Raw genomic sequence first — 22,637 nt, 5'->3', positions numbered from 1 at the left:
TGAGTGTATTGTGTGTATGTATGTATGTATGTATGTATGTATGTAGGTATGTATGTATGTATGTATGTATGTATGTATTTATTTATTATGTATGCATGTGTGTACGTGAGTGCGTATGTGTGTATGGATGGATGGGTGGGTGGATAGATGTATGTAGGCCTACATGTTGATGGATGTACTCCACAAATCTTTTCAAAGTATCTGTATACAGTCATAACGATACGTAGATCATCGTGTTATGTTCAAAGGAATATTGTCAAGTTTTCATACATATGATGTACTTCCAACTTACTCAGTATATGTACTTTTAGTCTGACTGTGACATGTAATTAACATATTATTATCGTCAGTTATATTACCTTATCAGTTCTTTTAAAAATACACCACACCATGAGGACCTATGTACACATATCTATATCATTTCCTTGGTAGGTCACGTGATGTTCAATATTAGTTATTATTTTATTCTGGACAATCAATCACACACAATGAAAACGTCAATTTTTTCATCAGATATTAAAACATTTGTCGCAGTGAGATAGGGTATAAATAACTTAATATTTTAGGATATGGCCGTCCATCCAATACGAATAGTTTGGTTTCTGGTGTTATGACCTTTGTATACATTGTGATGAGAAATCGTCGCCGTGACGTTTGGTATATAATTTGCATATGTAAATATTTGGCCAATCAGAGGCGACTTTACATCATCAGTTTAAAGACTTACGAACAATACAATACGAGTTACTCACAACGACGTCAATCGGACGATACGAGTTACTACGTCGATCCGACGTCTTTATCAAACCATACCTTCTACTTGGCACGTTGAGTATAAATACGGGCAACTTCTCGTCATCCACATAGCGTTTCACGGCCCTTGGAGGCTAAGATCGCGTGTAGTATCCGTTCTCGGTCAGCGTAACAGCTGCCGGTGTTGTTATGGCAACACAAATCTGTTACCTGAATTTTTGACAATGACGGGTCTCTGAGAAGCTTGCTTCAACGAGATTAGTAGGGTCAGCCCAGTATTGCAGTACATCTGGGATATAGGCCCTAATATGCAAATCAAAAGATAGATTAATATGTATGTATGTATGTATGTATGTACTATGTATGTATGTTGTATGTATGTATGTATGTATGTATGTATGTATGTATGTACTATGTATGTATGTTGTATGTATGTGTGTATGTATGTATGTATGTATGTATGTATGTATGTATGCATGTATGTATGTATGTATGTATGTATGTATGCATGTATGTATGTATGCATGTATGTATGTATGCGTGGGTATGTATGCGTGTGTATGTATGTATGTGTGTATGTATGTATGTATGTATGTATGTGTGTATGTATGTATGTATGTATGTGCGTGTATGTATTATGTATGCGTGTTGCGTGCGTATGTATGTATGTGTGTATGTATGTATGTATGTATGTATGTATGTATGTATGTATGTATTATGTATGCGTGGTGCGTGCGTGCGTATGTATGTGTGTGTGTGTGTGTGTATGTAGGCCTACATGTTGATGGATGTACTCTTTTCAAAGTATCTGTATACAGTCATAATATGATACGTAGATCATCGTTATATGTTCAAAGGGATATTGTCTATTATCTTCTCAGTTCTTCTTTTCTTATATTAGAATACACCACACCGTTACGACCTATGTACACATATCTGTATCGTTTCCTCGATAGGTCACGTGATTTTACGATATTCAATGTCATTTACTGTTTTATACTAGATAATCAATCACACATAACGAAAACGTCAATTTTTCATCAGATATTAAAACCTATTTCGCCGTGAGATAGGGTATTAAAGTTATAAAAAGTATGCGATATGTGCGGTTTTGTACTCCGTTTGTATCTCTCAGAAAATATTAAATCAGTCCTCAGTCATAAGACTGTGTAATTAATCCAAGTATTCAATGTCACACCATTGTTCTTCCCTAAAAACAACGAAACTTTGTCATGTTAGCGTTTATGGAATACAACTCTTAATTCATCGTCGTAAATTAACCACAGCCTCTTTTACGGCACCGTCCAAGACGCACCGCTAAGAGGTGCGTTATTTCGTTATTTCGCAGTGTAAGAAGAAATAACACGTCTGGCTTTTCGAGAATGTCAAACTTTGTCCAGTAGAAAGAGTTTATTATAGATAAGAACTCCAAACTTTGTCCAATGAAAAGCCTTCATAGATTGTTGGTCCAATATGGAATTACACCTAAAGTAGGGGGAGGTGGGGGTGTTGAGTTATATACAGCCCCGTAACCACGATGATGAGCTTATACGATGGTTGTCGGTCGCAATTTATATTAAACAAGAGACAGAAAAATACTCTGAAATTGTATTATTTTCATCTCGTCTTTGCATCTTTGCAATCAATATTTCACGAATATTCATAACCCATTATTAGTATTTGTTTTTTTTTCTTGTAACGATCATGAATATTCATATATTTTGTTACTTTCTTGCATTGACTCATGAATATTCATATCATATTTGTTACTTTTTTGCATTGATTCATGAATATTCATATATTTTGTTACTTTCTTGTATTGATTCATGAATATTCATATCATATTTGTTACTTTCTTGTAGTGACTCATGAATATTCATATATTTTCTTACTTTCTTGCATTGACTTATTAATATTCATATCATATTTGTTGCTTTCTTGCAGTGACTCATAAATATTCATATAATAGTTGGTATTGTCTTGCAGTGGCTATTAAATATTCATATATTCAATAGTTTGTTGCAGTGACTTATGAATATTCATGACCGATTAGATACGTTCTTGCAATGATTCATGAATATTAATGACCAGTTAGAGTGAGTCAGTGCACGGTGAGTGGGCCCTCTGATTTACTCACAAGGGTTACAAAACTCGCCTAAAAAGTAAAGATTTTTTTTTCAAAATACAAATGTAAATACGAACCAAAACTGGGTAATTGAGAGTTTTGGCAACCACAGACTGAATTCGTTGCCATTCTAGTTATTGTACACGATTCAACATGTTTTATATTTTGAGTAGTTGGAATCATCAAATGATATTTCAAAATGAAAGCAAATAATTCATATAATAACAGTGTATCGCTTCCTTTAATTAAGCCAGGAACTAGGGACTCTTGAAAGCACAACTTTCCATGATTTACGAAAGTCCTCCAAGTGAACTCTGACGTAGTGCAAAAACAAGGTCAAAGTCATGGTCGGGATTCGGACTTGGGATGGTATATAAAAGGCTTTCAAAGTGACAGCGACGCGATAATGGCATTCACTCTCGCAAACCAGAGCTGATCATGGTATTAATATTTCTTCCGCGACAGTGCGAAAGAGCATTTCTGGAAACCAGAGCTGACACTTCTTTCGCGAGACTGCGACGGCTGCGAGGCTGTGGTATACGATGATGCATGGATACACCGTGTTTGTAAAAACAGGAGGGAGGGGGGGGGGTAAGCATTTCTGACAACCACTGGACTTTGATGTTAAATAGATATTTCAAATTATCATAAACTGAACTGTTACCTGTCCGACATTATAATTATGCCTCGTCGTTTGAAGGGGTCTCGGGTCTTGAACTACAAAGTGTGTGTGTGTGGGGGGGGGGGGGTTAACATAAGACTTCTAACACTTCTCTATCAATATTCGTGATAGTCTACACAGCGTACGTACCCGTGTAATAAAATTGTGTTAGTACCTTCAAACATAAAATTGTAACAGTTCATAGCTAAGTTAAAGTTTGAGTTTTAAAACAAACAAAAAATCGGTGGACTTCGGTAACCCTTTTGTCCTCTCAGTTTCTCCTGCTTCTCAGTCACCAACAGCACGTGGTCGTCCTGATTTAAGGGACAGATGCGGCAGCTCGTCCAAGTAAACCGTTACCAAGGAAACAAAGAAACCAGGTCTCCTTTCTTAGCTATATACTGTTAAGTTCATTCGGTTTGTTCATGACAAAACAAAAGAAAGAACGCCGTGTGTATGCACCATTTGGTAGCGACTTTAATTGCTGAGACAACGGGTCGGCAACATGAGACGAGTACAGAACAATACGTCCATCACCGTCTCATATAACAATCTGTGTCGATCGATATTCGCGTACATACGGTCTATACACAGTGCATGCTTTGACGCGAGTGTGTAGAATGTAGTACATGTGTGCAATTGGGACTATAGGGGTGCACATGTTTTTGTCATATTTGGCCAGCGTCAGAGTTGACCCGTTATATATTTCATCACCAACTTGTTATGTTAACGTGTTTTCTTTGTACCCCTTTACACTAGAATTTGTCGCTAGTTAACCCGGAAAGTACAGTGACAGAAAATGCAGTAACCCTCAAAGTTCGCACTTTATTGTTCGCTCATTATTTTATCAAACACACTGATAGACCCTTAACCTGTGCAAGGGCAAGGCATGAAATATCTTGCCGTTATGTCTATTTTCTTTCGATACAAAAATACATCCGAAGTTTGATAATCTCTTAGTAAGCGAATTATTCAGTATGCAAGGCAGTATACAGAAAGTACATGTAGTCGGATACTTTCAAAGGCTGCCAGTGGTTGACCTGCAGTGCAGCTTTGTTTGTTAAAATGACTTGTAAAAAAACAGACATCCGAATTTAAAGAATCTCTTAGTCACTCAAACTATTACATTTGTAAATACAGCATGGAGGTCCCCTTATACCTCCATGAGTACAGTAACCGTACCGTCAAAAACAAACTGAATGTGTTCTTACCATTTTGAAAACAAAGCAACCTGCAATGCTTTGTTTTATTTGAATGATGGGGTCGCGTGCCAGTTAATTATGCCCCACTAAGCCTACTCCTATGATTAGGTGATGTTGAATTAGAACGCTTTGTGAAGAACAAACCTGTTTTAATTAAACCTTGGCACGTGTCGTGTCCCGTTGTGTAACTAAACTAAGCGATTTTGCCAATATTGACTGTACTCGTCAACTTCAACTTTTTTCAAGTTCCCTTCTGTAAACACATTGTGTGGTTCCGATTACGCTCAATTTTAGAATAGGTGGGGTAGTTAGGTTTTTTATTTTATTTTATTTTATATATTGTTTCCTGTGAGAGTGTCTAGTTCAGGTTTTCCATTGTTTTCCAAATTTGGTCTATGTGTTGTTTATTTCTTCCTATCATTTGTACAGCCATTACCGATTGGAAGAATAGTTTTATTTTTAAGTTGATGTCTGTTTCCACATCCACTATTTCTCGTGCGATTTCACATTTTTTGCGATTTTATTATTTTTCTCTCTCGAAATGTGTAAAAGAAGTTTAGGGTCGCGAGTGAAAAGCTAGGTGGGGGTCGGGTAACCAGAACTAAACATTTATTTTCTTAGGGAGGAGAATTTCAACTCGTAGAGTATTAACCAACAGTAATAACCAGGACCGTCATTGTATGTCTGTTTTTTCGTGTGATAGCTGTTGGTGTGGGGGTCTGTTAATAATATTCTAAAATGGGGATTGAAAATCACCAGTCTGATGTCAGCGTTTCAAAGCAGAACAAAAAGAGAAACAGTTTCTCTGCAGTCGGAATCCGGGTCCAAAAAAGTACACCTAGAAAGCCTTCATTACATAGAATTGAATCAGTTTGCCGAAACCGTAACTGGGGTTGAACTTCTTTCACTTACTTTCGAAATTACAATATTTTGTTTCAACTTCAATGCGTGCTTTGTTAGTTCCTTGTCTTTTTGTCTACGTGAAGTCCATTAGCAAGAACAACAAACCATGGGTCGATAATTTATTCATAAAATAGCACCTAAACCAACGCAATGACTAAACCACCCTGACGTCACAGATAATACTTAGAATAAAAATGAAGGAAAAAGTGAACATGGACAAAGAGATTTGAATTTGTTCAAAATAATTGTTCCATGACTCGGGGAAAGTTTGTTTTTTTATTTAATTTTGCCAAGATTTTGTTTTTTAAGGAAATTGTGCAAACACGACTGGTAGTAGCCGCGAGTGATGTTTATCGCTCATTATAAAACAAATATTTTCAGGAGTCGTAGTAAAGTAACAGACTTCCCGACGGCAATACCAGTCCTCCCACCCCCACCATCCCTACCCCACCCCACCCCACCCGTCCCTTTACACAACAAACCAGTGTCCAACTATTAACAGCAAAATATTCCCTGGTATTTTCGTTCTGACAGAGGACAAATGTTCGTAGCTTGCAGTATTACTTTTGTTTAGGGCCAAACAAATAATTTGACTTAACTTGATTTTGATATACAGTAACTAAATAGAGAAGAAAAAAGACCTTGTCGGGGGAAAAATTGACCCACCCTAGCTATAACTCAAATCGCAACCGTGACTGCTTTGCTTAGCGATAGGATTTATAGTGACCGGGTTTTTTCACCACAGTCTTCACCGTACTGGCAGGCTGCTTTGCGAGTCGAATTTTGGCTTCAACGTGACTTCAAATTTTCAGTGATTTTTAGTTGGACTGGGCCGACGGTAATTTTCCGATTGTTGCCGAACAAAGTCGCCGGAAATTTGACCACAGCCTGCTACTGAAGTTGAACTTCGTACTGGCATATTTGATTCGAATAATCACGATATCGCCACAGCGCATAACATTTCTCAAAGAAGACAAAAGACTGTCCGCTTTGTGTCTTCTTAGTTATCGTCTTACATAAAACGGAACCTAACGTTCGCATATTAAGGAAGGTGTTGTTTTAGCGATAAAAAAACTCAAAAATGGTCTTTCATGATGTATTGTATACTTTTTCATACTTCATTCAACAACAAAAAACGGGTGTAAAACGTTTATGAGGATCTTGTAAGTACATGTCTCAGACTAGTGCGACTCCGGACATATAACGAAACAAAAGAACGCTTGTAACTCCTTCCGACCTGTTCAAAGAAAAACTATAGACGGTTGGCCAACGTCTAAAGAAAACTAATTACCTTGCAGTCTGATGTGAACGACTCTATTGTTATGTAAATTAACTTCCGTCGGAAAACCCCCCTTCCGTAGTTCTGAGTGGCATTGTCCGTTTCAGTCGCTTATTTCATTGTCAGTCGTCTTCACATACCAATATTCCGTAGCTTTGTTTTCAAATGTTTACGAGTATAGGTAGATACAGATAGTAAGGGGCGACTCAAACGAAAATGTAGAAACATAAAGTGTATAAAAAAAGTCGACAACGATTTTCCTTGTCCGACCATGCCCCGATTCTAATTTTAGTTGTTCTACAAAGCATAAACCGCGACGCATTTGTTTTTAAATTTGTCTTTCTCTTTTGGTTGGTCTCTCCGTCCACTGAGTCTCATTCTGTCCATGCACCTGTCCGTTTTCCCCTCTCTTCTTGTACTACAACACTATGAATTGTGTTTTTAAAAAATATACACTTATAAAAAAAAATATGCGTCCACCCGGTAACATTATCTTCTCGATATACATTTTAGTGTGGTGTCTTTGTGTCGATCATCAAGAGCGACCTATACCCGGACAGACGATCAGCGGGAATGAAAAAGGTCCATCTCCCCGTCACTCCGTATGTAAGATAAGAAGCAAAAATTGTCCATTTGTCGTGGGGGTGATAGGTGGGGGGGGGGCTTAGACCGTGCATTGGTTGTCCAACGAGATGGGGGTAAAGCGTGAATTCGTCCAGGCTTTAATATGTTTGATGGGATATTGAAGTTTTCGCTTTTTACTTGATTAAAATCTTAACTTTCTGCCACGGTTACTATCTACTTTACTGGTGTACATACTACTGACTGCTATCCACATTTTAACGAATTCATACCATGCGTGTTATAGAGAACGAAGCAAGTTCAGGCCTAGCGACAAAGAAGTTACCCGAACCATACCCTAACGTGAAGCTACTACAAGAACACCTCATTATGTATTAACGGTCCATCATTTCTACATAGCGAACTCTGAAATATACATATATTCGAGAAACTCCATTGAGTATTTCATGTTTCTTTTACGTTGATTTGATGGTAACTAAATATTAAATATCTTACTATTGGAAAGGATCGTAGTGTTGGTTTTCATGATGGAGATGTATACTTGAGAATTAATACTTCCGTGGTTTCATATCTTGGTGAAGTGTTTACTTCTGAATGATAAGTTTCCGTTCTCAGTAACGCAAACAGATATAACTAAGCAACTTAGGATCAACTTAAAGTTGAAGGTTAAGTGTTGCCAAGTACATTTTAACCACCCTATTTTGTTTCAAGGCATTATTGGGTAGGATAAAAGAAACTAAACTTAAAAAAAAATGTTTTCTGATATAACTGCGATAAACTTAATCAACTACAAAATCTATTTTTTTGTTGCTAGACGAGTCAGACTCTGTAATATTAAATTGAACCGACATCAATGTACATAGATTTGATGTTTTTTAATTTCATTTTTCATAATCCTCTACAAGCCTGGAACGCCAACTTCGACCATAGCGTTTTCCATCCCCACGGAAGTTACTGTATTTCACAATTGTAAAACAATTTTAACATTTTAGATAATAAATTGCGGCCATCATACATTCGGGTGATATAATTTTATCTCGTTTATTACCCAGTGTAGATTTAGAAAGTAGTTATGATAATTTCAGAAGTTAGTTGACTCTATACGATCATTGTGGTACAGAAACTCGGGATCCAGGAGGGACTTCATCAAATCTCAAGTGTTCATGAAGATCGCCGGGTACCGGGCGTTGTGTCACGCACGGGTTCTTCGTTTCGTCACCATAATTACGCGGACTTAGTAGTCGTGCCGGATGTCACTTTAAAGGACAAAAAACCTGGCGTTCCAGCTAGTTAAAATACGGATTAAGTCCAGTCAGTGTGAACGACTTACAAAAGTTGGCACGTGCCGAGACTCTAAAAGCGATGGGTACTCGCGCACATCGTCTCCAAAGTCCGAGAAATTGTCCGTGTGCCCTGCACACAATGGACGCATAAAAATCACCATCTTGTGGAGAACTAGAGTTTTCTTCGAGATACAAAAAAAAAATCAAAGAAAGTTACTTTGACCTAAATATAAAGACGCTGAAGTCGAATGGAAAGACAAAAGCGACCGACGGAAAAGAGGCAGGTGTAACACTTGGGACGGCCAAGAAACTAGGACTCGCAATCTTCCCACGAGTATTGTTAATATTCCATTGACACCTTCTGGGATATATTCCCGGGTTTATTGTCGAAATATTGCTTAGCTACGATAACGGTCCCTGCTTGCGACTATTTCGGAATATTTTAGACGACCAGAACTTAAGATGGTCATATTATTGAGTACTTGAACGAAACAAAAAAGAATATTTTTCCTCTTCTTTTAAGGGGATAGACGGGATATATATATCGGTAAAGGCCCGGGCTCAGTCGTGTCACATACTAAAATGACATGTTTCCGAACGCCCTGAACTGCACCGTGGACTTAGGAGTTGAATTGAACATTGGTAGGGTTCTGTATGGATTATTAAGTAACTTAAATATTTAACAAGTTGACTCAAAGAAATATTAACTACTGTAGTGAACCAAGTCACTCTATAGACGCGGTCACTGAAAGTGCATGATCCTGCGTCTGAACATGTTTCACGTTTTACGTATATATCTCAATGCCACAGAGTGGAAGCGCCTGCGGTTTTCCCAGCGAATAAACTTAACCATATCTATCGTCATAGCCATAACAAAATCTTTATTTGTGCCAAAAAAAATAGAACTATTTTTTAAAAAACGGGCCAACTTTTCGGATTCTAAAATTTGGGCATTAGGGACATGTGTTGCACATAAATTGCCAAGAAATATATACGAGAAAGCGAAGTCCGCGAAGTTTGTGAACGGCAACGATCATACGCACCTGTGGCCGCATATGTTGTTCATTTTGGTCCGAAACCACAAGATAAAGAAAACTTTCGACTATGAAACAAAAGTGTACAATTATCAACTACATGGAGTTTACGCTGAACAAACATAAAGTTTGCCGAGCAAAACGTTCTCATGCACCTGTCACCCTTCATCGGTGTGTTAAGTTTGCAGGGAAAAAAGGGAAAAAAAAGAGACCATGCCAGAACTTTGTTCTTGGTCACTCCGATTCCATGTCTTTGTATACTCAAGAAAATTGTTTCAATATTAAAATCCCTAACCAAACCATTGAAGTAATGTAAAGTTTCCGACTCCTTGATCAAACCCGGAAAATTAGCATTTCAAAGGCATCTGCCACTTGAGTTATTGTTTTTTCCAATGGCTAATCAACGACTTGATTCATAAGCTGGCAAACGAATCAGTCCTCGTTCAAGCACCTGTTATATTCCACGCAAAACCTACTATAATGAAATCATAACATTTATTCAGAAAGTCCCAGAAACTATTTCATAATTTTCCCTTCATAAAAGTGTGTATTTAATTGCAAAATATTTGAAATTCTGGTTAAATTTGCTATGAAAACTGTTTGACGCACTAAAAATATTACGTTTCGATCGAGGATGGGATAACAGCTGTTTGGGCGAGCAGGTAACGAGATTGCCCGTATGCCGCTGTTTCTTTTGTTGGTTGATTGCATTGTCGTGCTCGACCAATCGGATCAACTTGTGTACACAGAGCCGCGTGCCAGCCACACGCTACGATCACACCCGATAATAAAACTGTAAACAATAACAACAAATGATAGACGATTGCATGACAAAGAGTTGGCAAAGACTGTCGACCCTATAAGAGGGATGCACCTTGCGCACACAGAGCACACAGAGGGCAAGCTTGCCGACTGCGGCGGAGCAGTGTAGCGTAGTTACTGAGTCGACTCCGGGGTAGAGAGATCGCAACACCGATGAACGAGGAGCGAAGACTAGTCTTGTCTCTCTTCGCTGCTAGATCGTCACTCTGTGATCCTGCCATCGAGGACCGACGATGCCCTATGAATTACCGGATAGCTGTGAAGACAATTGGACCTGGAGCAGAAAAGATAAATCACACGAGGTAAAACTACTTGGCAAAAGAAACCGGACAGCCCTCTTCCATCCAAATTGGTCAAATGGCACGGCAGGCGCACGGGGATCTCGGGTACTTAACGACGGTCGCCACTACTGGGAAATCGATGTTTCGCAACGAATTTTTGGCACAAGTATGATGTTTGGCATTGGGACGAAAAGAGCTCGTCTTCATGTTGACGCCTTTATCAATATGTTAGGAGAGAGTGACCAGAGCTGGGGACTGTCGCACAAAGGACTTCTATGGCACAGAGGCGAAAGTAAAAACTACACCAAACCGTTTACAGAAAACGAACCGACGACGATCGGCATTTTATTTGATGGTTTACAAGGAACTTTATCTTATTTCAAAGATGGTGAAGCCCTTGGAGTTGCCTTTGACGGATTTAAGAACGCGGAGTCGGATATTTTCCCCATCATATGTTCGACAGCAGCGAAGACAGAAATGGGACTCAAAAGGACGAGACGCAGTTATACATCTCTACAAGACCGTTGCCGTGCCGTCATCATTAAACACGTTACAGGTGAAAACTCGCTAGAACAACTCTTTTTACCAAACAGACTTATTGAATTCATCCGAGAGGGGATGTAAAGGGATACATTTAGAAAAAATAGGAACTCAACATTTAGTGTTTTAATTGTTTTATAGTATAAACCACACAAGAACAACATCACCAAGGAATCAAAATGGCGGAGATGATCATCAGCTATTACCCGCATTTTTTTCCCTATTTATCTGTGACGTACTAGAACAAATTTATTTAAGGTAGACAGAAAATAGCGACTTTGTAGCATAGACTTTTCAGTGTTGAAAAATTTAACTTGAGACGATTTCTCTTTTGAGAATCTCTCATAACAGGCCCACAACGTGCAATATGAAAGACAACAAAATCAAATTTTCGATTTTGTGATTTTTATTCTGTGATATTTTCATCAGGATACGTTAGTGTTAGGATTTTTATGTACACGGTAACAGCGGTGTATTTATGTGCAAGTGACGTATGTATGTGTTTGTACCTTTAAAAAAAAACCTACTGTGCCCCACGGTACGTGCAATATTCTGAGATGTTTTGTATCTTTTTTTACGCATTTTTACGTTTCGGAAAACTGAAACTGAAATTTCTTTTTTTCCAATATTTATTTCAACTCATTTTCATTTTCCAAGCTGTCTAAAGTGACATCACTGCGATGTGATCTTGCGTTTAGATTGAACGCGTCATTTTCACCGGCGCCATTTTGAATATTCCCTTTGTTATTTTTCATTTGGTGCTTCCGAATTATACGATTTTTTTTCCTGAAAATACGGCTACCGTGTAGTAGCCGTTGCCAACCGAGCTAACTTAATACTGCCAATACTTACGTTGAGTTAACTAATTTTTAATTCAAACTTATGTCCTATATGTAAACAGTTTCTCGGCAAACGATGTCATATTTCGGTCTGGAAATTTTTTTTATCGTAATTGTGACTAATACAATTACCTTTAAACGCCTTGTTGAATATTTAATGAACCCATTTATGACATCACGTGATCAATGTACTTTACGGAGTTATTGTTCCATTTTTAAATGCGTTCTATCTATCGCTCTATTCTTATGTGAATTTAACTTAAAACCAAAAATTAGCTTAATATATTCTATTTATGTATATTATTTTATACGGTTTTTGAAATCGTGAGTTGTTTTGTGGCAGAAAGTTTTGTGCATTGTTTCTTTTCACTGATCGTGAATAAACACAAAGAAATCGAAATACGCAGTGTCTATTGTTTTGCATAGACCGGGATGACGTTCGACTTGCATCTCATTTGCCCTTTATGTGTTTTGAAAAAAAATAAATGTTTTCTTCTTCTATTCGTACTTTTTTTCAATATTTTGATATTTCATATGACCCGACATAATATGGAACATTATTCCTCCCAAAGAGATGCAAAATTGTGTATATTTTGTGTGATTTTCAATTCACCGACGCAAGCAGACAAGAAAATCCACAGATGCGCCACTTGTCTCTTTCAATTGTTTGCACCATGTTTCCTCCAATAAGTACTCGAGGACAAAGACGGTGTGACAGCCGCTGCCGCATTCAGTAGTGCGACCGGTCGATGCAAACTGTCGCAGTATTCATGCAGATATATTGCATTAGAATATGAAACAGCAGGGGGAATTGAAGCTTACAAGAACCACGTGGTGTTGGTAACCTAAATGCGTCATATTTGGTTTCATTTTGACCAGCCAGCAGTGGTTTATTCTAATCTGGAACGAGACTAGGTTACAATAGAGCGGACATGTCTTTTGAGATTCTTCTTCAGAGCGTTTTAAGTTGAAAAAACATGACTTATGTGAGGCTTTTAATCTGAATATGTCGGTTTCGGTTTCGTTTTGACCAGCAGTGCTGAGAAGTTTGAGTGAAAATCTACCTCGCGAAAAACGCGTCACCCTCGAAAGAGGGCAAAAATAGAGCGCTAGCGCCGAGACTGTCACATGCGATTCTTCTTCAAACTGTTTTCTGTTGAAAAAAGCATGACCGAACTTGATAACGTGAAAAAGTCATATTCGGTTTCATTTTGACTACTAAATGGGAAGCTACAGTTGAAGTCTGCCTCGCTACCTCGGAAAGTTAACAACAAAAGAAGGGGGCCCTTCTTATGCTCAGGCGATTCTCCTTCAAAGCGTTTCATCATCAGTCTCGCAATTATACGGAACTTTATCCCAGTTTTGTCTCGACAAAAACAAGACAGAACGTGTAGTTCGCACTCTAGGTTGCACTGAATAGCATTTATTGTAACTATAGAAACGCTTTTAGCTAATTTCCGGAACGTAGTGTGACGTCAGCTAATAGCTACACAACACTGACGATAACTTCCGTACCGCTATGAAAAGCGACGTCAAACGTGATCTAACATGTCGTAGTTGTGAGTATTGAACGACCGGACCGGAAACACCGCACTTATACACACTTACTCGTTCCTTTACCTTTCTTTGTTTTTAATGACGGAGAAATAATTCCAACTGAAAAAAAATGTTTGGAATATGTTTACGTCACAACGTAATGCATTTGGTATTTGAAGAAAGAAAAGCAATATAATATATACAAAAACAGCAAAGGTGATTATTTGTTCAATATGACCACGGCTACTTCCATTTTGATTTGGTACTCTTCTTTCTAATACCACAGACCCTGACTTTAAGTTCGACCTGCAAAATTTAAATTTAACCAGCATAATTGTTATTTTGTTGAGGTACATGAACATGTATGTCTGATAATGAGAGTGTGAAAGTTATAATTAGTATACAGTTTTTCTTAATCAAGTCGTAAGGCAAGAGAATCGCGTGTAGGTGTATACATAGATCAGTGGGGAATGAGTAAAAACACGACTTGAATCTTCGACTAAATAGAGGTCATTTTCAAGAAGCTTGTAATGGATGACATTGAACATGGAAATTGACACGAACACATGAACATACATACACAGACACAGACACACACACACACACACACACACAGACACAGACACACAAACACACAGACTGACCACATGCATAAGCTGAATTGAAGACACTGTGTGAACAGGGCTACTAAGAGTCACTTTTCCCATTAGTTGAGTTTTGTTGAGACCATTCAATTTGATTTGTATATATATATATATATATATATATATATATATATATATATATATATAAGAAACTGTCCATTGCTATGAACATGTACGGTGTATACATAGTTTTGAGATATACCACTGAAATTCTGACCAACCAGGCCTATTCTTGAGATTTAGGGCAAAGGCGCAACTAAGTCTACCATACGATGTTTGCCAACTCGAGTCCCTCAGAATCCAACAGGTGGTTCGTCGACTCTATGGGGTTCTTGACAATTTATGCCTTTTTTTCAGTATTCATTTTGCCTAGAATAAATCACGGTTTATTCATAACAAGCTAATGTGGATCGTACCATGTTACAACTGTTCTAGCGTAACCATGGTTACGGTTCAAACGGGGAAAATTAGCGATAACCGTCGAGACTCGCTGCTGCCATCATGCACTCCAAACTCTTTGTGTTAGTAGTCGAAGTTAGTAGTCGAACATAATATCAATTTGACTTTGATGAGTCCGACTGAAATAAATCTGCGATATTTAAACATTGCTAGTAAAATCTGACTCGAGGTATTTTCTATTCATCAGTTGACTACAAGATGAAAATTCGGCTGCAAACTGTGAAAATGAAAGTTGATTTTGTCAGTGAGATAATATAGTACATTGTGGACTGGCCTTTCGGTCGCTATATTGACATTAGGGGGTCGAGACCTCCTGTAGAGAAAGATTTGGATAAATAATTTATTCTGGAGATCCAGCGCATATTTTTCCACCAAGGCAACGAACAATAAGGAGAAAAGTGGTGTGTCTTTGATAGTGCCGTAAAACGGTCTGTAGATTTACGACGATCAACCATAGGCCCTACACGTGTGGATAACACAAATCGAAATGTGAAAGAGACAAACAAGCCTTTAAAAGTTATGCCTTATAAGTCACGTCTCTCAAAAACATCAACAACACAATGATGTTTAGTCCAGTGTTCAGCGAAAATATGTTGTTGTTTTGTTTTGTTTTTGTTGTTGTTTATTTGTTTTACAAATACACAATATTAAAGTGTAGTGGCAGATAAATTAAAATTGTTTAAAACACATATAAAGTGATGCTGTATTGCGATTAGGTTTTGTTTCTAAAAAGAATAAACAAAAAGCCTTAGGGCCAAAAACCCAACATTCATTGTTTATTCATTATTATTGACTGTTTGTAGCAAAAATCAACCATTTAGCTACGTTTGATTTATTTTTTTTACGTTTGATCAATCTTACACATGCAGTAACCATAGTGACAGTGAGAGCTTGCCGTTTTTATGCGTCTGACTCGTCATATTACTGGTGTATCTTTTGAATCTTTCGAATTCTCGTCTGCAGTGTTTTCGATCAATTTTGCATTTGATTGTTGGATGGTCGGTAGCGTCTTCTACGGCAATCAAATCATTGAGCTGGTGCATTTACCCGGGAGACGTTACCGTTCGTTCGTTGGCCGTAACTAATTGAACTCAATGACATCGCCAATTGGCAATATAATATTGAACTCTGAAGTACACTGAGTCATTGATGAGAGAGAGAGAGAGAGAGAGAGAGAGAGAGAGAGAGAGAGAGAGAGAGAGAGAGAGAGAGAGAGAGAGAGAGAGAGAGAAGAGAGAGAGAGAGAGAGAGAGAGAGGGGGAGAGAAAGAGAGAAAGAGATAGAGAAAGAAAGAAAGAGAGAGGGGTGACAGGCAGGCAAGCTGCAGGCAGACATACAGAGACAATGTCTGGCAATATTTTCAATGAAAGAGACAGACTGACTGACAGACAGACAGACAGACAGACAGACAGACAGACAGACAGAAATAGATCTAGATACAGTCAGAGACAGTGACATAGACAGACTACTTTCAAGACCAAATACTCCTTTCCAAGGATAAGTCGGTCACCAAACCATAGTAACATCTACTCACACCAAAAATGATCGGGTTAGGACCGTCACGTGGTCGAAAAGCAAAGACCTCTAGAATACTAGTATTGGAATCGGACGATTTCAAAAGACCTCAGTGACGTAAGTGTTCTCGGTAAGGACACACACAATTTTATTTTCTTTGAATATGGTAGGGAGAGTTTCAAGAGACCTTCTGTACATGTCCTGTAAGTCAGGAGGATTTCAGGAGACTACATGTATATAGGTCCTACTAAAGGGTAACACCACTCCATGAAACACCTAATTGAAACGATTTTACCTTCATTGAGTAGTATTGGTCCTCGGTTTCCTTCCGCCGACTTAGCAGACAGACATTTTTTTAAATTTTTTTAAAAAAAAATTTAAATTATTTTAGCAGACAGACATATTTATAAGATGAACAATGCCTATTTATGACTATTTATCTGAAGATAATGAGCAACGTGACGTAAGAGATAAAACAGGATTTAATTTTCAATTTTGTTGCTTCTTGACCACTTTGTATGTCTGGAATGGGACGCTCGTGTTTTAATGCTGAAATTTATAAATCAGGAGATTATGAAATGAGTTCCAAGAACTCACAGTTTACTGAAATGCATTTACTACCTGGTGTGGCATTCCCCTGTAAAGTCAGGAGGTTCACTCAATGAAGCTGTTCTTGCAAAAAGCTGCTGTTCGTGCGCAATTTTTCAGTTGACGGGCATTTTTTTGGAGATCAGTAGTGGGAGAGGAGCAAGCAAGAAAGAATTTCGGCGGGTAAGTCTTGATTTTCATACAGTGGGATTGGAAAACGTGGAATTAGGAATGTCGAAATGAATCGTTGGTATAGCACAAACGTTTTCCTGGTGCGGAATGGGTAAACTATTGACAATATCGGGTGGGCTGTGGGCTGTGGGCTGGCGGGCTGGCGGGAAAATTGAAACCCAGAGGGAAGACAGACATCCTTCACCACAAGTGGGAGGGCACATAACAGCAGCTAAAAACAAAACAACCATCCCAACAATTCTTTTGGGGGTAGGGGCATCTATTAAAACATCATTTTTGGTCTGAAATAATATGTAATTAATGGAAATCACAAATCCACCCGTTGGCTGCACCAGATCATGACGTCACATCTTAACATCTGTGCCATAGCCATACACTTGACCAAATGGAGTGTATACTCTAGTCCGTGTTATCTCTATGGGTAACGTACGTCGCCTTGACCCTACACACTGTACGGTTGAATGAATAGGCACTCCGTGATCTTCAGGACACCGTGTGAAAACTTCATACGGTACGTTGCTATGGCGACGAACAAAAGGGTAACAGTCGGGTAACAGCACATCTGCTTTAAAAAATCGATCGCTTATCTTGATTCTAATCTATGAGTAAATCACGGAAAGAAATCCCAAACGCAGCGAAAGGGTTCATTTGTGTATTTAAGTGTTTTTAAAGTCACATTAAAATTTGTTTTCTTGTTAAACGTACAAAGTCTTCTCTCTTTTTTAAAATAAATAAATAAAAAAAATAAAATTACATTCTCCTGATTAATAATTTGAATTTCAGTGACTGTTAAAGTCAGTTTTCGAATGGAAGTGTGATTACCGTCACCGGGCGGTCACCCAAGACTGTATTGTCGGTTGTCGCTGAGTCCTCTTTGGCCTGAGGGTGGCCAGTCACGACGTACAGACTACATTCACCCGAGATTAAACTGATAAAAAGTCACCGTACATTTATTTTACACAATCTAGCTAAATAGAAGCGATTGTAACAGTCTACATCCTTGTAACACATAATCGAATGGTGGGGGTGGGGGGGGGTGGGTGGGGGGCATAGATTACAATTACCGTAAATAGGCCTATATGTGTTTTACAACAATATTGTCGTAATTTTTTTTTTGCACCGTCCTGGGGATTTGCATGTTTTGAAAAACGACTTACCCATTTTTGTTCAACGTAATATATCATAAAAACCACGCGTGATCGAGTTCTGTACTTTTACGTATGTCTGATAATGAGAGTGTGAAAGTTATAATTAGTATATCTTAATCAAGTTGTAACCTATAGAGGCAAGAGAATCGCGTGTACGTGTATACATAGATCAGTGGTGAATGAGTAAAAACACGACTTGAATCTTGCGCCTCGGAAATAAACTGTTTAAACTTTTTCTGTTACTTTGTTCAAGTAAACTTAAACCCATTTCTAGTTCAAATAAAAGCGGAATAATGAGTTGTAACCGTACAAGTTGTTTTCATTGGAGATCAAACTTTTATCAAAATTAGACCCTTTTTTAGAATCCAATATGGTGATTACCATGACAACAAGACTGACAACCCCGAAAGTTATATTATTATTTCAAAACTGACCAGGGGTAAGGTTTAGAGAGATTTCGATTACTTTGATTTTCAAGAAAATTGGTCTCCGAGGCGCGTTCCAGGAGAACACCATTCTTAGACTAGGAAATAGAGAGATAAACCGTGGGTCGTGGAGAGTCATTTCATGATTTCATATATCACATTATTTTCGCTTGATTGCCAAGAATAAATTAAATTTGAAACTCTATAGAGGTGTAAAAGAGTTTTAATCTGGTGTTTCTTGGCAACAGAGCGAAACTTATAAATGATGTGAAATGATGAAACGACTCTCCTGAACCCAAAGTTTATGAACTTCATAATATTTGTATACCCTAGAGTGGCGTTTCCCTTTATTTTTCTGTGGGGTGGGGAGGGAGTATTAATTTGTACACAACAAACTACAAGTTGGGAAATCAGAGTTAATATGATTTTACTTTATCACAGAAGCTTAGACCATGAACACTTCGTAACATCGAAAGTCGAGATAGTCAACAAAGAGAACATACATACATACATACATACATACATACATACATACATACATACATACATACATACACACACACACACATACATACATACATACATACATACACACACACACATACATACATACACACACACATACATACATACATACATACATACATACATACATACATACATACATACACACACACACACATATGGCGATTTTATGGCACATCAGCAATGGTATTAAACCATTCAACTGCTTGGCATGACAAGTAGTGATACACAGACCATCTACAGTTAAAAATGTTAAAGGAAATCTTTTAATACCTTAACTACAATAAAGTCTCTCAAAATTTAAACACAAATAATTCTATTAATCTATTTCATCCTCATACTCGAGAATTAACTTTTCAAATTTCGGGATTATTTCTCCCAAACCTGCTCTCATGTCAGGGGCATAGAAACATGACTGTAGTATCTCGACCAAAGTATAACCACCAATTTGGTTCAATCCACTGGGGTGTACATTGTGATATTTCTTGAGTAAATATTCAATTTCGACTTCAATATCGTCGTCGTCGTCAATTTCTGGCCATGGCAGGTCGTCTATAAACATTTCAATAACGGTTGCAGCTATCGACCATACGTCAAGCGATGGCTGTAAAGTTTCACACTTCATTAGTACAGCTTCAGGCGCCATGTATTGCATTGTTCCATTACCAACATTATCGGTTGATCCAATGCAACCAGAATATCCAAAATCACACAGCATCAATTTATCACCATCAACCTGTAAATTGTGAATACACGAATGTTATTCAATCAAATCTTCAAACAATACCATGTCTTTCTTCTGTATTTCCCACTGTTTTCTGTCAATATAGACAATTTGACATGTACAGTAGTTCTCGAGTTACCATTACGCGATTGCTAATCATGATTTAGCAGTCATTTTAAACAGAAAGGTCGCTTATTTTACTAACCAAATAACGCCTCAATTGTACCCAAAATTTACAACAACAAAAATGAGTTAATTATTTAATGAATTGAGCAAAAACAACACAAAATGTTCGTTTCTGATAATATGACTTCAGAAAATAGGATTGGTAGGTCGATATTTTATTTTACGTTTGTTTTGCGCTTTGGACTAGAGACAAGATATGCGTTGGTGATAATTCCCTCTGTGACAGTTTGATGAGATGTGAATTCGAAAAAAGTTGAACCGAATTAGGTGAAGTAGACAAACATAATATATGCAGACTACTCTGTATAACTCAAGTTACAGTTTGAAAAGACCTGGTTTCTCTCTAAAAAAAGGACTTAAAATTGATATTAAATGGTACTTTGCAAGAAAATTTACACAGAAATTGAAGTAAATTTTTCACCATTTTGTCGGCTTTGAATGCAAAAAGAATCTTAAATTTACAAGGAAAGAGAAGTAACTTGTTTATGATTTGTAGCTTAAACTAGGCTCGGTCGTGTTATCGGAAACACACATATAATATATTTCAAATATTTTGCTTAGTTTTGATTTTACCCGTTATTTGTTATTGACGAATTGTTTATTTATCGTATACTTACCAGAATATTGTGTGGCTTGATGTCGTTATGGACGATACCAAGTTTGTTGTGCAAGTAGTCGGAAGCCTGACAAAGCTGAATGGCTAACCGAATTCTGTCAGTGTAATCAACCTGTTTGATGAAAAAAATGGAACTTGAAATACATATTTATCATTTCACATCTCATGAAAATGAAATTCAATATCCATTGAATTATGATGACGTCATAAGGTCACAGGTCACCAACTCACCTGTAAGTCTTCGATGACATCACCTAATGTACTCTCACCAGAAATATACGTCATAAATATAGATACGGTGAATACGTCGGTAGCTGCTCCGTACAAATGGGTAAACTTGTCATTTCCGTCACGAGTGATATCCCTAAAGAGAGAATGATGATGAACCATTACTGTACAAGATTTAATCAAATTTAGGCACATATGTAGATATATGCATGGCACATTTCTTAGAGCCAGCAAGGTGTCATGTCGGTCGCCGAACGGTTTTGAATCTGCAGGTTGCAGGTTTGAGCCTCATTGTTTCTGAATGGTTAAAGTCCTTGGGCAGCTCAGGGTTTTGCCCTAGTCAACCCAGTTGTATAAATGGGGACCTGGTAGGATAGAGGTGGCAATTTGAATTCTTTGATTCACATGCGTTTGTATACGCTGCAATGGACTGTATGAGTGCTTTCCAGGGAATTGAGGAAGTATAAAGGGACGCTGTGCCTATAAAGTTCCGTTCCAGGGGTAATAATTGCAAAGCGCTTTGAGCAAAGAGTGGAAAATTATTATATAAAAACTAACATTAATAAATTGGAAATGTTTTTCGTCCAGTGATTATGATATACATATTGATCTGCAATATTTTATGTTCACTCACCTTAACAATGTCAATTCGTTATGAATATCACTTAGTTTCAACTCATGACCAAGTTTGATGTGTTTCATCGCCACAAATTTGTCTTCATATTTTACTTTATGTACAGAGGTAAATTTACCTCTGTAAATCACATCAACCATTTCCCAACTGTCATAAGGGACAAGGTTTATATCTGTAAATTGAAAAAAGAAATTATGAATGTCATTCTGAGACGTCTTGATCGGCACAGATGACGAAACTTCCTGAACATTTAGTTCATTGGAATATTTCTACTATCATGGAAGTTGGTTTAGTATTATCCAACATTTGATGAAAACGAAAGTGTTAAAGGAATGTGTGTGAAGATCTCAAAGTTTGTTTAGACAGTCACGAGATTCGTTTACTCACCAGAAGGTATCAAACCACCAACAATATCGCCACCACCATTAACTCTTAGACTACTATCACTGTTGCTTCCGTCTCCTTCGTCGTCTTGAGGAGTTCGAAACTTGCTTTTGACAGCGGACCACAACGTTTTCCAAGAGTTCCGTTTGAAGATACACGACATCTTTCGTGGTACCCCGAGCACAACGTCCACACACTTCAACCACTTAGTTTGACTTGGAAAATGCCGCCTATCTTCTGTACAAGAAAGATAGCGACAACCAGAATTAGCATATACCTGTAAGCCGGTCTACGCATAGACAATATAGACAATATTGTCTATGGTCTACGTAGGTACGTGGAGACGCTGTGTCTTTAGAATGTACACTATGTGCTGTCATTATTATAAATCAGAAAATCAAAGTATTTGTAATAATTTTAAGTCTACTTACCAGGCTTACACTGAGACTGGTGGATATCCAATTCATTTAAACCTTCATAACGCGAAATAAACTGAGAGAACATACTGAAACAGTTTGTATTTTACGGA

At 37.8% G+C, this 22,637-nt stretch overlaps 2 protein-coding genes and 1 non-coding gene across 3 annotated transcripts; 2 read left to right on the top strand and 1 right to left on the bottom strand.

Annotated features, from left to right (window-relative positions):
* The first annotated feature begins 865 nt into the window (after positions 1-865).
* Positions 866-1,063, top strand: LOC144446072 (U2 spliceosomal RNA). The gene has a single exon (XR_013481956.1). It is a non-coding gene; the product is annotated as a U2 spliceosomal RNA (small nuclear RNA).
* Positions 1,064-10,616: 9,553 nt separating this feature from the next.
* LOC144445583 (SPRY domain-containing SOCS box protein 3-like) lies at positions 10,617-12,654 on the top strand. The gene has a single exon (XM_078135190.1). The coding sequence runs from the start codon at positions 10,878-10,880 to the stop codon at positions 11,547-11,549; it is 672 nt and encodes a 223-aa protein (XP_077991316.1). The 5' UTR covers positions 10,617-10,877; the 3' UTR covers positions 11,550-12,654.
* Positions 12,655-19,655: 7,001 nt separating this feature from the next.
* Positions 19,656-22,271, bottom strand: LOC144445312 (uncharacterized). The gene is made up of 5 exons (XM_078134851.1): positions 22,112-22,271; positions 21,725-21,896; positions 21,094-21,226; positions 20,864-20,974; positions 19,656-20,072 (listed from the first exon to the last, which is right to left on the bottom strand). Exons 1-5 carry the CDS (start codon positions 22,269-22,271, stop codon positions 19,656-19,658), a joined length of 993 nt encoding a protein of 330 aa, XP_077990977.1.
* Between the last annotated feature and the right edge of the window lie 366 nt (positions 22,272-22,637).

This window comes from Glandiceps talaboti, chromosome 14, assembly GCF_964340395.1.
Source record: "Glandiceps talaboti chromosome 14, keGlaTala1.1, whole genome shotgun sequence".
Taxonomy (NCBI): domain Eukaryota; kingdom Metazoa; phylum Hemichordata; class Enteropneusta; family Spengelidae; genus Glandiceps; species Glandiceps talaboti.
Note: the sequence above shows the minus strand (reverse complement) of the source record. Positions and strands in the feature narration are given on the sequence as shown.

Excerpts from the sequence above, each read along its gene's own strand:
- LOC144445583 (XM_078135190.1), top strand. The coding sequence starts at position 10,878 with ATGCCCTATGAATTACCGGATAGCTGTGAAGACAATTGGACCTGGAGC.
- LOC144445312 (XM_078134851.1), bottom strand. The coding sequence starts at position 22,271 with ATGTCGTGTATCTTCAAACGGAACTCTTGGAAAACGTTGTGGTCCGCT. Across the intron at positions 21,897-22,111 it reads TGGTGGTTTGATACCTTCTG|ATATAAACCTTGTCCCTTAT; the intron begins GTGAGTAAACGA and ends TTCAATTTACAG. Across the intron at positions 20,975-21,093 it reads ATGTCATCGAAGACTTACAG|GTTGATTACACTGACAGAAT; the intron begins GTGAGTTGGTGA and ends TTCATCAAACAG.